Source organism: Coregonus clupeaformis, chromosome 29 (genome assembly GCF_020615455.1).
Source record: "Coregonus clupeaformis isolate EN_2021a chromosome 29, ASM2061545v1, whole genome shotgun sequence".
NCBI classification, from domain to species: Eukaryota; Metazoa; Chordata; class Actinopteri; order Salmoniformes; family Salmonidae; genus Coregonus; species Coregonus clupeaformis.
This window is the reverse complement of record NC_059220.1, coordinates 36,677,553-36,690,752: the sequence shown is the minus strand read 5'-3', so window position 1 is coordinate 36,690,752 and position 13,200 is coordinate 36,677,553. Positions and strand designations below refer to the sequence as shown.

General features: G+C 43.0%; 1 protein-coding gene across 1 annotated transcript in view; it reads right to left on the bottom strand.

Moving 5' to 3' along the window:
* The window catches only part of LOC121545072 (histone-lysine N-methyltransferase SMYD3), a 182,892-nt gene that overhangs the window by 62,033 nt on the left and 107,659 nt on the right, over window positions 1-13,200 (bottom strand). The window contains exon 6 of the mRNA XM_041855439.2: window positions 517-584. Coding sequence (XP_041711373.1) covers window positions 517-584 — 68 coding nt within the window. The remainder of the gene's footprint in view (window positions 1-516; window positions 585-13,200) is intronic.

The window sequence follows — 13,200 nt, the reverse complement described above, 5'->3', positions numbered from 1 at the left end:
ATGTTACTGAATGTATCCAGAGTATTTTCAGATTTTGCTATCAACAAATGCGGAGAAAAGTACAGTAAATGTAAAATGCACATAACATCAACAGTTTAATGTTTGGATTCAGTCTTGTGTCAGGTGAACTGTTGTGTCCTCACCTTTAGTCTATTAATTTCCCCATAATCTCAAAACTGTTCCCTTTTAATTGCTACCATGGTTATGCATTCCATATTTCCTCCGTAAGAAACATTTACATTTAGCCCCCTATCCATATAGGCCAATTCCCACGAGTGTAAGGGGTTAATGGTGATACCAGGGGAATCCCCCCCCCCCCATTATGAGCCAATGATAGGCCCTAACACGTCAGGATCTAACCACTAAACACTACTCTCTGGTAATTACATGCAACTATGACACCAGGCTTTCTCAGGAAACACTGTGTGTGTGTGTGTGTGTGTGTGTGTGTGTGTGTGTGTGTGTGTGTGTGTGTGTGTGTGTGTGTGTGTGTGTGTGTGTGTGTGTGTGTCTTACCTGGGGTAGAGTCCCACTCCGATCTCTTGTAGCTCCCCGTCACTGATGGTGAAACAATTACATGTAAGCTGCAGAGAAAGAACACAGAACAAATTAGTTACACACAAACACACACACCACTGTTCAGATACTGACAGCACTACCACAGTCACAGATAAAATAAAGAAACCTTATCACTGCAATATAATGAGACTTGGTGCTGCCTGGCTGTCATCCCCCATAACAGAAATAGGATATATAGATCAAAGACAGAACAGATGGAGGAAATGAAAGAAATATAAAAATGTCTGCAGGTAATGTCCAATCTCACTCTTCATGTTGTCTCCCAAATAAGGAGCAAATGCTCAGAGAGAGAGAGAGAGAGAGATAGAGAGAGAGAGAGAGAGAGAGAGAGAGAAACCTTCCACCCCATGTCTATATGACTGTTTAAAGAGTGTGTCAGTGAGTTTATAATGAAGACACATTGATGCCGTCCAGAGAAAGACAAGAGTGAAGGAGTGGAGGGGAGTATGTCTGCTTATGTCTTAGAGACTGTCAAATACGAAGTGTGTGTGTGTGTGTGTGTGTGTGTCACACCCAGACACATATATAATACTCTACTGTTCATGTGTGTCTGCTGTGTGTCCATCTATGGATATGAAAGTATTTTCTTCCTCTGTCATTCCTTCAGGTCTGGTTCTTGTCTAACCCACTATCTGTTTCCTCTTTATCCTAACCAGGTCTGTGTTTCAAAATGTGTGTGTGTGTGTGTGTGTGTGTGTGTGTGTGTGCGCATTCATGTGAGAGAGGGAGAGAGAAGAATGTCGACTTAAAACTTAGAGAGACTCACAGACACAGTGCTTGATACCGCCAGTAATATGCTGTATTGAAGTTCCTGAGTCTCTCTAAGTTTGAAGTTTTTCTTTCTCTCACACGAAAGCACACACAGTCTTTTTAAAGCCTAAACACACAGACACAATGTTGATCAACATACTGAGCTGTTTGAAACACTGTTTCAAAGAAAATACATTTGAAAAGGTGGGGAGACCAGACTGAGAGAAAATACATTTGAAAAGGTGGGGAGACTAAGAGAAATAGAGCAACTCAAAACACAATCAACACCTCTACTGTGTTGATCTGCCAGTGAGAAAGCAAATCAGTGCAAAAACAACAGTCAAAGCACAGTGTGTGTGTGTGTGTGTGTGTGTGTGTGTACATGTGTGTCTATTCTCTAAACAGGCCTCTATCTCCTCCTCAGGCATATATAAAAAAATATCCTCTCTTTTCAGCATCAATATTCATCTCAATGATCTCGCTCACTGTGACAGAAGGGACCACTGACAATGAAACCAGCTAGAAAACTACACGAGTCTCAATGATTCTGATGTGGTTCACTGAAAGAAGCAGAGGAGTGACATGAGGTCTCATGGGGAAAAGAGTCCTTTATCATTCACCCAGTTTATCAGCTACATAGACACATTGACTGTTTGTAGCGCTGTCATAAAAACAGACCAAGCCACATTGGCATGTTGACCCGACATTCAATGCCATACCAAAATGTCTCACGGTTTAAGCCACACACACAGAGACTCACACAGTCAAGATCGAGCCAAACCGATGGACAGGATGGACAACAATCTTGGATAGGAGTGGTGAGTGGGCCAGCAGTGTGTGTGTACATAATGACCGAGAGATGTTTGGTCAATCACCAGATATATGTCAAAACCTGTCAAAGTAGACAAGGGGCACACACACACACTTTCCTGGGGCTGAGCTTTTTTACAACCTCTGTAGTGCTGTGCATCACAGAAATACCCATAACTCACTATACCACAGAAGACCCCCCCCTCTCTCACACACTCTCCATCTACCTCTGTGTTCACACATTTCTCTCTCTATCTTCAAGTGAAAACTTGAGAGGTGAAAAGCAGAAGAGGAGAAAAATAGGATCTTACAAACTGACCCAGGCTCCCAGGTTGGACTCCATCCCCTTCTCTCTCTCCATCCCTTTTCCTCCCCATGCCCTCCAGCCTTCTCTCAGCTATCTCCCTCCTAGTAGTGGAATACCCCAGACCTTCTCCACTATGACCTGTAGCGTTTTTCTTTGGTTCCAAAAGACAATAATGCTGTGTTTAAATCTCCACTGCTCCCATTCTCTCTCCCTCCCTCATCTTTAATCAAAGTCCGTCTTCAGCGTGTCAGTGAAGCCTCAGTACAGTAATCCATTCGTGGCACTATGTAACCTTTAGGGAGACATTAGGCTTCGGGCCTGGTACCATTTCTATTCCTTGGTCTCCTCGGTCTATCTGCCCAAAGGAAATGAATTTGTTCTTCACTGAGCTGCATCCATTTTGTTGCCACAGCACACAAAAGACAGAGTGGATGGAGTGAGTGTGTGTTTGCGTGTGTGGTTTTTGTGCTTTTACACACACACACACACACACACGTTCTGTTCAGTGTCAGTCTGCCTGTTGGTGTGTGAGTGAAGGTCTGTTATAATCCATAAGGCAGGTTTCACCTTATTAGGCAACATACGCACTGTTAAATGACTCGGGCGGCGGGAAGGAGGGAGGGAGAAAAAAACTAATTTCGACAAACAATGGTGTGGGCACTAAGCTAGTGTGAAGGTATGGAATGCTTCCCAGACTTTCCTCTCCGCTATCTCTCTTCCTCTCATTCGGCCTCTCCCTCCCTTTCTCTTACTCTCTTTCTCTCTGGGGCAGACAGAGGCAGTCAGGCAGTACGTAAACATCTGCAGTCCTGGCTGTTGAACGCACCATGCATCTCAAATCAAACACACGCACACACACACATATATACACACACACACACATGAATGTGCACGCATACACACACACACACACACCACACTCTCTGTCTTTGCCATATAGGCCATCTGCCATTAGATGTAAGAGACTAGGCAGTAGCTTTTCTCTTCTGTGTTTACACTCCAGCCACCTGTAGATGGTCAGTGTCCTCCATGTTAGGGCATACACACCGTCCACACACATCCCCACACCACAGCCTTATTTAGGGCCAGAACAACTGGGTCAAACAGTCTATATGGAAACATCAGAGAGATCAAAAGGGGATCTCTCTCTCTCTCTCCCACCTTTCTCTCTGGTCTAGTGAGTCGGAGGTATGTCTCGCTCACACCTGATAGGAACGGATCACTGTAGAGATCCCACACACACGCGCGCACGTACAAACAAACACACGTGCACACACACCGTGAGGAAGGTCAGTTCAGGAGTGATTCCCTCTGCAGTAACCCTGTGTGTATGTGTGTGTAAGCCAATAGGAACTAGCTCTGACTGAGTGAAAGCGCTCACACACACACACCACATGTCAGGGTTTAAATAGAGAGCTGGTTCAGAAACGGCTGTGTTGATGGAAAAACTCACTTTTAAAAGAAACAAAATAAGTTTGATAACATGACAGAGCTTGGTACTAAAACATACAATCTGTGAGAGAGAGATGGAGAGAGATTGAGAAGGTGTAAAATAGAAAGAGAGAGAGGTATATAAGACAGAGATGCTATAGGCCAAGAGAGAAGAAAGGAGAAAGAAAGACAGAGATGCTATAGGCCAAGAGAGAAGAAAGGAGAAAGAAAGACAGAGATGCTATAGGCCAAGAGAGAAGAAAGGAGAAAGAAAGACAGAGATGCAGTAGTGAGCAGTCACTCCCCAACTCTCCCTCTCTCACTTTCTCTCTCCATCGCTCTACTTTCCACAGGGCTAATATACACTGCTCAAAAAAATAAAGGGAACACTTAAACAACACATCCTAGATCTGAATGAATGAAATAATCTTATTAAATACTTTTTTCTTTACATAGTTGAATGTGCTGACAACAAAATCACACAAAAATTATCAATGGAAATCAAATGTATCAACCCATGGAGGTCTGGATTTGGAGTACCCTCAAAATTAAAGTGGAAAACCACACTACAGGCTGATCCAACTTTGATGTAATGTCCTTAAAACAAGTCAAAATGAGGCTCAGTAGTGTGTGTGGCCTCCACGTGCCTGTATGACCTCCCTACAACGCCTGGGCATGCTCCTGATGAGGTGGCGGATGGTCTCCTGAGGGATCTCCTCCCAGACCTGGACTAAAGCATCCGCCAACTCCTGGACAGTCTGTGGTGCAACGTGGCGTTGGTGGATGGAGCGAAACATGATGTCCCAGATGTGCTCAATTGGATTCAGGTCTGGGGAACGGGCGGGCCAGTCCATAGCATCAATACCTTCCTCTTGCAGGAACTGCTGACACACTCCAGCCACATGAGGTCTAGCATTGTCTTGCATTAGGAGGAACCCAGGGCCAACCGCACCAGCATATGGTCTCACAAGGGGTCTGAGGATCTCATCTCGGTACCTAATGGCAGTCAGGCTACCTCTGGCGAGCACATGGAGGACTGTGCGGCCCCCCAAAGAAATGCCACCCCACACCATGACTGACCCACCGCCAAACCGGTCATGCTGGAGGATGTTGCAGGCAGCAGAACGTTCTCCACGGCGTCTCCAGACTCTGTCACGTCTGTCACATGTGCTCAGTGTGAACCTGCTTTCATCTGTGAAGAGCACACGGCGCCAGTGGCGAATTTGCCAATCTTGGTGTTCTCTGGCAAATGCCAAACGTCCTGCACGGTGTTGGGCTGTAAGCACAACCCCCACCTGTGGACGTCGGGCCCTCATACCACCCTCATGGAGTCTGTTTCTGCCGTTTGAGCAGACACATGCACATTTGTGGCCTGCTGAAGGTCATTTTGCAGGGCTCTGGCAGTGCTCCTCCTGCTCCTCCTTGCACAAAGGCGGAGGTAGCAGTCCTGCTGCTGGGTTGTTGCCCTCCTACGGCCTCCTCCACGTCTCCTGATGTACTGGCCTGTCTCCTGGTAGCGCCTCCATGCTCTGGACACTACGCTGACAGACACAGCAAACCTTCTTGCCACAGCTCGCATTGATGTGCCATCCTGGATGAGCTGCACTACCTGAGCCACTTGTGTGGGTTGTAGACTCCGTCTCATGCTACCACTAGAGAGAAAGCACCGCCAGCATTCAAAAGTGACCAAAACATCAGCCAGGAAGCATAGGAACTGAGAAGTGGTCTGTGGTCACCACCTGCATAACCACTTCTTTATTGGGGGTGTCTTGCTAATTGCCTATAATTTCCACCTGTTGTCTATTCCATTTGCACAACAGCATGTGAAATTTATTGTCAATCAGTGTTGCTTCCTAAGTGGACAGTTTGATTTCACAGAAGTGTGATTGACTTGGAGTTACATTGTGTTGTTTAAGTGTTCCCTTTATTTTTTTTGAGCAGTGTAGTTATACTCATACCGTTGAGTCATTCGGTATAAATGACTTTTAAAATAGACAGGCAAGGCCTGAAATCACTCTGTTACACTTGGCCCAGTGTGGGAGAGACGAGACCAAATGTCACTTCATTGAAATGAATGGCTTCAGGGTAAGCAACTTTCTCCCTCTATATCTATAACTCTCTATGACTCTCTATGAGATGTGGGTGTGTTAGTGTGTATTATACTATAACTCTCTCAGATGTACCACCCCCTGCTACGGTCTGATAGAGTTTGCAGTGAGAAGAGATTTAAATTTAAATGACAGAGAGGAGAGGAGAGGGCTGCTGTTGAATACTAAGTGAGACAAGAGGTGTGTGTGTGTGTGTGTGTGTGTGTGTGTGTGTGTGTGTGTGTGTGTGTGTGTGTGTGTGTGTGAAATTGAGAAATTAAATCTTACTTCGGGACAGCAACACACACAAAACAAGCAGCTCACTGGGACTCGAGGGGATGCAGCCACCATTTTAGTTTCAACAAGGATGAAGGTAACAGAGTAGAGGTGAAATGAAGAGGGGAGAGAGAGGAAGGGCGGGCATGAGGGAGCGTCTTAGAGGTGTAAACTCGGTAGTCTACTCGTTAAGCATAAATGAGAGTGGGCACCTTGAATTAAAGAGGTGCACCCTGGGAAGCTACAGGTGGAAAGGAGGAAGAAGAGAGAAATGTGTCTGAACAAACGCCTGTCTCTCTCCAGGAAGGACTCATAGGGTTTCATATTCACAGCTGTGTCACTTTGACATGTCCTGAAAACGTATTAGTTTCGAAAAGAAAAAAAACTCCATAATGAGCTTGAGGTAAATTTGAATGGTGAAATAATTAAGTTTGAAAGTGAGCATATCTATTAACTTTAAGCAATAACTTGCTACCTTAAAACCCCTAAAAGTCTAAGCCGTTGCGAGGTGGGTTCTACTAAGCTAACGTATGGAATTGTTTTAAGATGGTCATACCACGGATCATTTAGCTATTTGATTTATAATTTTAGAACCCCTGTAGGTATAAAAGAATATATAAAAAAATTATTTGATCAAATATTGAATTTGGCCTTTACTACTATAGCCCATAGAAATGCATTGAATAACACATTTATAAATGTCAAAACAGACAGTCAAACAATAAATCATAAGGAACAAGGTTTTGAAGTGTATGTCCTATATCTAAGAATATAAGAAATCTCAGGAAATATATACAGTGCATTCGGAAGGTATTCAGACCCCTTCACATTTTCCAAATTTTGTAACGTTACAGCCTTATTCTAAAGTTGATTGAATACATTTTTTCCCTCATCAATCTACACACAATACCCCATAAGGACAAAGCGAAAACAGGTTTTTAACATTTGAAGGTCCCCTAGAACACAGTGGCCTCCACAATCCCCCGACTTCAACCCAATTGAGATGGTTTGGGATGAGTCGGACCACAGAGTGAAGGAAAAGCAGCCAACAAGTGCTCAGCATATGTGGGAACTCTTTATTGTGGAGGCCACTTTATTATTTATTTATTATTATTTATGTGGGAACTCCTTCAAGACTGTTGGAAAAGCATTCCAGGTGAAGCTGGTTGAGAGAATGCCAAGAGTGTGCAAAGCTGTCATCAAGGCAAAGGGTGGCTATTAGAAGAATCTCAAATTTAAAATATATTTTGATTTGTTTAACACTTTTTTGGTTACTACATGATTCCATATGTGTTATTTCATAGTTTTGATGTCTTCACTATTATTCTACAATGCAGAAAATAGTCAAAATAAAGAAAAACCCTTGAATGAGTAGGTGTATAGTCCCATGTAGCTCAGTTGGTAGAGCATGGCGTTTGCAAAAAATTTATGAAAAATGTATGCACTCACTAACTGTAAGTCGCTCTGGATAAGAGCGTCTGCTAAATGACTAAAATGTAAATGTAAAACGTTTGACCGGTAGGTATTTTTATTTTTTAAATTTAAATAATTATTTTAAACTGGTACCGGGTTACCTTCAGACGAGTCCAGTGACCTGCAAAACAGAGAACACCATCGTGTTCATGAGTCTCATCTTTCCATAGAATGGTCATATTATTTTGTAGGCCAAACCGTTTCGGACGCTACAGACATTTTCGTGAAAAGACAGGTTTTCGGGATGTCTCCTGTTTTGACAAACAGCGCTGTAGCTCTGCCACTTTCCACCGCAGAAGGCCGACAGGTGGATGTGGTGGATTGAGACGCAGCCCATAACAAAAAAAACATATCTCTAGCTTAAACATTTTAATGAGGATTTTTGTATTATGTTAATTAAATGAATTGACTCTTAAGTTAATGGACATTTTATGGAAGACAGTCTTTGTCCCAAATGGCACCCTATTCCCTACGTAGTGCACTACTTTTAAGCAGAGACCATAGGGAATAGGGTGCCATTTGGGACAAAGACTGTCTTCCATAAAATGTCCATTAACTTAAGAGTCAATTCAGTATGTCTATGACAATGGCTCTATGCTGTCTCAGTAGCGAGAACTCAAACCACAGACAGATTTGCCTTGGACCCCAAGAGTTCTCATTACGTTTCTTATCAGTCACACAGCAATGTTTTAATTAATGTTTGAATGTTATAAAAGTCATTACTGACAACGAACCTCTGATTCCCCTCAGAGAGAGCGAGGGAGAGATATACCTAGAGAGTGAGAGCTGAAGAAAGAGATAGCTAGAGAGAGAGGCAGAAAGAGAGAGAGAGAGGATAGAGAGAGATGAGGCAAAGAGATATACATAGACAGAGAGAGAGATAAAAAAGTGGAAGAGACATACCCAGACAGAGAGAGCAAGAGAGAGCGAGGGAATAAGAGAGAGCGTAATCTCCACAGTGGCTGCAGCAGTGGGAGAGGCGAAGTAATATCTGTTAAATGGTAATCCCTTTTACAGATGAGACCGTGTCTCCATGCAGATTAGCTCATTCACACACAGAGCCATGCAGACAGGCAGGCAGGCCTGGGCCAGGGACAAGCCCAGGATCAGCTGCGCTAAACTGGGGAGAGAGAGGTCTGAGCTGGGCCTGTCTGGAGCTCCTCTCGACATGCTTGGTTATGGCTGGCTAGAAGAAAACAGGGACTGGAGGTCAGACAAGGATACATACAAGGCTATACACACATAATTCTCTCTCAAACACACACACAGTCTGTCTCTTCCATGTCTCAGGACATATTCCACCACACATTAAGAAAAAGGACAGGAGAGAGAGAGAGAAAAAGAGAGAGAGAGAGAGAGAGAGAGAGAGAGAGAGAGAGAGAGAGAGAGAGAGAGACAGAGAGAGAGAGAGAGAGAGAGAGCAAGAGACAGAGAGAGAGAAAAAAAGGGAGAGAGAGAGAGAGAGAGAGAGAGAGAGAGAGAGAGAGAGAGAGAGAGAGAGAGAGAGAGAGAGAGACGGAGAGAGAGAGAAAGGGAGGAGTGTAAAGTGATAGAAGGACTGTTCAGAACAAGTCATGTCACTGTCACACACTGCTTCTCAGGTCCTAGAGGGCTGTCCAGCACTCACCGTGTGTGTGTGTTAAGCAGAGCCGCCAGGGAGAAGGTATGAGATTAAGAGATGGCGACAGAGAGAGCATCACAGAGCTGAGGGCGGCGCAATAAGACATGTCTGAGATTTGCCACACACACACACACACACACACACACCACCAACACTGTAACAGATGGTTATTACCTTGGGGCTCAGGGGAGAGAGATGAATGCTGTCCCAACCTTTACCTCATCTTCCCTCTCTCACCATCCCATCCCATCCCCTCTCCCCTCCATGTTTGAGAATAAGAACCTAATTCTGAAGGCATACAGTTGAAGTCAGAAGTTTCCATACACTTAGGTTGGAGTCATTAAAACTCATTTTTCAACCACTCCACACATTTCTTGTTAACAAACTATAGTTTTGGCAAGTCGGTTAGGACATCTACTTTGTGCATGACACAAGTAATTTTTACAACAATTGTTTACAGACAGATTATTTCACTTATAATTCACTGTATCACAATTCCAGTGGGTCAGAAGTTTACATACACTAAGTTGACTGTGCCTTTAAACAGCTTTGAAAATTCGAGAAAATGGTGTCATGGCTTTAGAAGCTTCTGATAGGGTAATTGACATAATTTGAGTCAATTGGAGGTGTACCTGTGGATGTATTTCAAGGCCTACCTTCAAACTCAGTGCCTCTTTGCTTGACATCATGGGAAAATCAAAAGAAATCAGCCAAGACCTCAGAAAAAAATTGTAGACCTCCACAAGTCTGGTTCATCCTTGGGAGCAATTTCCAAACGCCTGAAGGTACCACGTTCATCTGTACAAACAATAGTACGCAAGTATAAACACCATGGGACCACGCAGCCGGTTTTGTGATGGCCACTCCAATACCTTGACTTTGTTGTCCTTAAGCCATTTTGCCACAACTTTGGACGTATGCTTGGGGTCATTGTCCATTTGGAAGACCCATTTGCGACCAAGCTTTAACTTCCTGACTGATGTCTTGAGATGTTGCTTCAATATATCCACATCATTTTCCTTCCTCATGATGCCATCTATTTTGTGAAGTGCACCAGTCCCTCCTGCAGCAAAGCACCCCCACAGCATGATGCTGCCACCCCCGTGCTTCACGGTTGGGATGGTGTTCTTCGGCTTGCAAGCTCCCACTTTTTCCTCCAAACATAATGATGGTCATTACGGCCAAACAGTTATATTTTTGTTTCATCAGACCAGAGGACATTTCTCCAAAAAGTACGATCTTTGTCCCCATGTGCAGTTGCAAACCGTAGTCTGGCGTTTTTACGGCAGTTTTGGAGAAGTGGCTTCTTCCTTGCTGAGCGGCCTTTCAGGTTATGTCGATATAGGAGTTGTTTTACTGTGGATATAGATACTTTTGTACCTGTTTCCTCCAGCATCTTCACAAGGTCCTTTGCGGTTGTTCTGGGATTGATTTGTACTTTTCGCACCAAAGTACGTTCATCTCTAGGAGACAGAATGCGTCTCCTTCCTGAGTGGTATGACGGCTGCGTGGTCCCATGGTGTTTATACTTGCGTACTATTGTTTGTACAGATGAACGTGGTACCTTCAGGCGTTTGGAAATTGCTCCCAAGGATGAACCAGACTTGTGGAGGTCTACAATTATTTTTCTGAGGTCTTGGCTGATTTCTTTTGATTTTCTCATGATGTCAAGCAAAGATGCACTGTGTTTGAAGGTAGGCCTTGAAATACATCCACAGGTACACCTCCAGTTGACTCAAATTACATCAATTAGCATATCAGAAGCTTCTAAAGCCATGACATCATTTTCTGGAATTTCCCAAGCTGTTTAAAGGCACAGTCAACTTAGTGTATGTAAACGTCTGACCCACTGGAATTGTGATACAGTGAATTATAAGTGAAATAATCTGTCTGTAAACAATTGTTGGAAAAATTACTTGTGTCATGCACAAAATATATGTCCTAACCGACTTGCCAAAACTATAGTTTGTTAACAAGAAATGTGTGGAGTGGTTGAAAAACGAGTTTTAATGACTCCAACCTAAATGTATGTAAACCTCCGACTTCAACTGTATACAGCCTAAGACACTTTGCCAAAAACGACACATTTTAGTCAGAATGACAGTCGTTTTTTGCAGATGCATCATGGTTTTGTAACTCAATTTGCTAGACACACATTAGCCACAGGCTGAGAATTGTAATGGAACAGGAGATTGCTTCCTTGTCGTTAATGACTCATTTCCATTTTGGGTTATAGCCAGCTGACAGGGTTATAGCGTGTGTGTGCATTCGTGGGTGTGTGCCTGCATGCATGTGTGTGTCTGAAATAGCCAATCATTTGTCAGGGGAGAAAGCCATCTTGTGATTTTGTTTAGTTGGCAGATTTTCTTTCGATTATTTTTTTATTTTATTTCACCTTTATTTAACCAGGTAAGCCAGTTGAGAACAGGTTCTCATTTACAACTGCGACCTGGCCAAGATAAAGCAAAGTAGTGCAATAAAAAACAACAAAGAGTTACATATGGGGTAAACAAAACATAAAGTCAGAAATACAACAGAAAATATATATATACAGTGTGTGCAAATGTAGCAAGTTATTACATTTACATTTTACATTTTAATCATTTAGCAGACGCTCTTATCCAGAGCGACTTACAGGAGCAATTAGGGTTAAGTGCCTTGCTCAAGGGCACATCGACAGATTTTTCACCTAGTTGGCTCGGGGATTAGAACCAGCGACCTTTCGGTTACTGGCACAACGCTCTTAACCACTAAGCTACCTGCCGCCCCAAGTTATGGAGGTAAGGCAATAAATAGGCTATAGTGCAGAATAATTACAATAGTATTAACACTGGAATGCTAGATGTGCAAGAGATTATGTGCAAATAGAGATACTGGGGTGCAAAAGAGCAAAATAAATAACAATATAGGGATGAGGTAGTTGGGTGGGCTAATTTCAGATGGGCTGTGTACAGGTGCAGTGATCGGTAAGGTGCTCTGACAACTGATGCTTAAAGGCTGTGTATCCAATCTCTCTGTAAGATGTACAGTCCTTCAGTATTCACACCACTTGACTTTTTCCACATTTTGTTGTGTTAGAACCTGAATTTAAAATGAGACACATTGAGAGTTTGTGTCACTGGCCTACACACAATACCTCATAATGTCAAAGTGGAATTATGTTTTTAGAATGTTTTACAAATGAATTAAAAATGAAAACCTGAAATATCTTGAGTCAATAAGTATTCAACCCCTTTGTTATGGCAAGCCTATATAAGTTCAGGAGTGAACATTGGCTTAACAAGTCACATAATAATATGTTGCATGGCCTCTGTGTGCAATGATAGTGTTTAACATGATTTTTGAATGACTACCTCATCTCTGTACCCCACACATACAGATAATTATAAGGTCCCTCAGTCGAGCAGTGAATTTCAACACAGATTCAATCACAAAGACCAGGGAGGTTTTCCAATGCCTCGCAAAGAAGGACACCTATTGGTAGATAGGTAAAAAAAATAAAAATGCAGACCTCAAATAACCCTTTGAGCATGGTGAAATTATTAATTACACTTTGGATGGTGTATCAATACACCCAGTCACTACAAAGATACAGACGTCCTTCCTAACTCGGTTGCCAGAGCCGAAGAAAACCGCTTTCACTATGAGGCCAATGGACTTTCAAACAGTTACAGAGTTTAATGGCTGTGATAGGAGAAAACTGAAGATGGATCAACCACATTGTAGTTACTCCACAAATACTAACCTAATTGACAGAGTGAAAAGAAGGAAGCCTGTACAGAATAACAATATTCTAAAACATGCATACTGTTTGCAACAAGGCACTAAAGTAATACTGCAAAAAATGTGGCAAAGCAATTAACTTT